Raw genomic sequence first — 2,817 nt, 5'->3', positions numbered from 1 at the left:
CATCCTCTTCTTTTCTTTGTCTCTGCTGGTGACTCTTCTTATGTGAATGCACTCCAGTGGTGGGCAGACCATCTGCATGGTGGCTGTGCCATCTAGCTGCTTTTGCAGCAGCCATGGTTATTGTGGTGACTGTGTTGGGCTACCCACGTGGGGGTGCTGTTTTTGGCATGCTTCTTGACACTGGCATTATGCCTGGTTGTGGGGTGTGTTTGGTCCCCTTCTCCTTGCCTTCAGCCCCCTGGCAGGCCCCAAGGTGCTGGCATGCTGTGCCCGGTTGTGGGAGAGAGGTCCAGTCCCCTTTTCCATGCCTCACGTCACTTGGTGGGCCCTGAAGTGCTGGTTCAGTGTGCCTCATTGTGGGCGAGAGGTCCAGTCCCCTTCTCCATGCCTCAGGTCTCCGGGCAGGCCCTGAAGCACTGGCACAGTGTGCCTGGTTGTGGGAGAGAGGTCCAACACCCAACTCTATACCCTGGCTCCCAGGGTGGGCTCCGAGGTGCTGGCATGTTGTGCCTCGCTGTGGGGGGTGGTCCGGTCCCCAAATCCATACCCTGGGTCCCTGTGTGGGCCCAAAGGCACAGGCCCAGTTTGCCTGGTTGTGGGAAGGTGGTCCGATCCCCAACTCCATATGCCGGGTCCCTGGGTGGGCCCCAAGGCACTGGCTCAGTGAGCCTGGTTGTGGGAGAGAGGTCCATTCCCCTTCTCCTTGCCTCAGGTCCCTGGGAAGGCCCAAAGGTGCTGGCGTGGTGTGCCTGGTTGTGGGAGGCTGGTCTGGTCCCCTTCTCCATGCACTGGAACCATGGGTAGGTCCCAAGATGCTGGCTTGGTGTGCCTGGTTCTGGGAGAGAGGTCCAGTCCCCTTCTCCATGCCTCAGGTCCCTAGGTGGGCCCTGAAGCACTGGCGTGTTGTGCCTGGTTGTAAGAGAGAGGACCATTCCCCTTCTCAATGCTCTGGGTCCCTAGGTGGGCTCCGAGTAGCTGGCATGTTGTGCCTGGTTGTGGGACAGAGGACCAGTCTCCAAGACCATACCCCAGGTCCCTGGGTGGGCCACAAGGAACTGGCTCAGTGTGCCTGGTTATGGGAGAGAGGTCCAGTCCCCTTCTCCATGCAATGGCTTATATAATTTCAAATAGGCAGCAAAGAGGATTCTGGATGTTCCAAACACAAAGAAATAACAAATGATTGAGTTCATGGATATATTACTTACCCTTTTAGGATCATTGCACACTGTGTAAATGCACCCAGATATTACACTGTACTTTTTAAATATATATGATTATCATTGGTCATTTAAGAAAAAGTAAATTAAAAAAATTCAGAGGCAAAAGTAGACCAGAGGTTTCCAAAAACTGAGTGGGTGGGGAGAGGAATAATGAGAAATAATGCTTAATTGTTACAGAGTTTATATTTAGGATGATGTTGAAAAATTTTAAGAATAGAGGTGATGGTTTTACAGCACTGTGAATGTAATTAATTTCATGGAATTGTGTGTTTAAACATGGTTTAAATGGTAAATCTTGTTATATACATTTTACCACGATAAGGAAAGGAAAAAAAAATGGTTCTTTCATCAGTTTCCTCTGAAGAATCTTCTCAATGCCCTCTTTATATCTTTATTCCTCAGACTGTAGATGAAGGGGTTCAGTATGGGTGTGACCACAGTGTACATCACTGAGGCTGCTGCACTTGAGTGTGAGTTCTGTGCAGCAGCAGAGCTAAGGTACACTCCTAGGCTTGTACCATAAAATAAGGAGACAACCGAGAGGTGAGATGCACAGGTGGAAAATGCTTTATACTTCCCCTCAGCTGATGAGATTCCACGAATGGTGGAAACTATCTTGGAATAAGAGTAAATAATCCCACAGAGGGTCCCACCACCCAGCAGCCCTGCTGCAAAATATATCACCAGGTCATTAAGAAAGGTGTCAGAACAGGCAAGATGGACCACCTGATTAAGTTCACAGAAGAAGTGGGGGATTTTCAAATCTGTACAGAAGGACAGCAGCAACACCATGAAGCTTTGTAAGAGAGAATGCAGGACACTCATCATCCAGGACACCAGAACCAGCAACACACAGAGTTGGTGATTCATGATGGCCATGTACTGCAGGGGGTGATAGATGGCTACAAAACGGTCATAGGCCATCACAGTCAGGAGAAAGTCTTCCAACCCTACAAAGAGTATGAAAAAGTGCATCTGGGTGATGCATCCTTCGTAGGTAATGACTTTGCTCTGAGTCTGTATATTCACCAGCATCTTTGGGACGGTGGTGGAGGTGAAACAGATGTCAGAAAAGGACAGGTTGGAGAGGAAGAAGTACATGGGCATGTGGAGGTGGGAGTCTGAGATTGTGTCTAGTATAATAAGCAGGTTTCCGAGCACAGTGATCAGGTACATGGACAGGAACAGTCCAAAGAGGAAGGTTTGCAATTCTTTTTCCTCTGAAAATCCCAGAAGAAGAAATTCTGAAATTCGTGTATCATTCCCTGGTTCCATGTGGTTGATGTGACTACAAAGAAAAGAGAAAGTCATCATGACACAAGCATGTAGTACTCACCTATGAGAATTGCTCTCATTTATTTTCTACAGTCAGGAAATTAACTTCTCTCTCTCTCTGTCTTCATCGCTTACTACCTCCCTTCCATCCTCCCTGCATTTCTCCCACCCTTCTTCTGTCTCTGTCTCTTTCCTTCTTTCTTCCTTTTATTCTTCTATTTTCTTTCTATATTGACACATAAAATTTTGTACATTTATTATGAACACCAACGTTTGAAAATATATATACTTTCTTAAGTGGCTAATTCTAGCCATTAACCTA

At 47.5% G+C, this 2,817-nt stretch overlaps 1 protein-coding gene across 1 annotated transcript; it reads right to left on the bottom strand.

Moving 5' to 3' along the window:
* Positions 1 to 1,568: 1,568 nt before the first annotated feature.
* On the bottom strand, positions 1,569 to 2,495 carry LOC103603600 (olfactory receptor 7A10-like). The gene has a single exon (XM_008588159.1). It carries the CDS (start codon positions 2,493 to 2,495, stop codon positions 1,569 to 1,571), a length of 927 nt encoding a protein of 308 aa, XP_008586381.1.
* Between the last annotated feature and the right edge of the window lie 322 nt (positions 2,496 to 2,817).

This window comes from Galeopterus variegatus, unplaced genomic scaffold, assembly GCF_000696425.1.
Source record: "Galeopterus variegatus unplaced genomic scaffold, G_variegatus-3.0.2 Scaffold4695, whole genome shotgun sequence".
NCBI classification, from domain to species: Eukaryota; Metazoa; Chordata; class Mammalia; order Dermoptera; family Cynocephalidae; genus Galeopterus; species Galeopterus variegatus.
Note: the sequence above shows the minus strand (reverse complement) of the source record. Positions and strands in the feature narration are given on the sequence as shown.

Excerpts from the sequence above, each read along its gene's own strand:
- LOC103603600 (XM_008588159.1), bottom strand. The coding sequence starts at position 2,495 with ATGGAACCAGGGAATGATACACGAATTTCAGAATTTCTTCTTCTGGGA.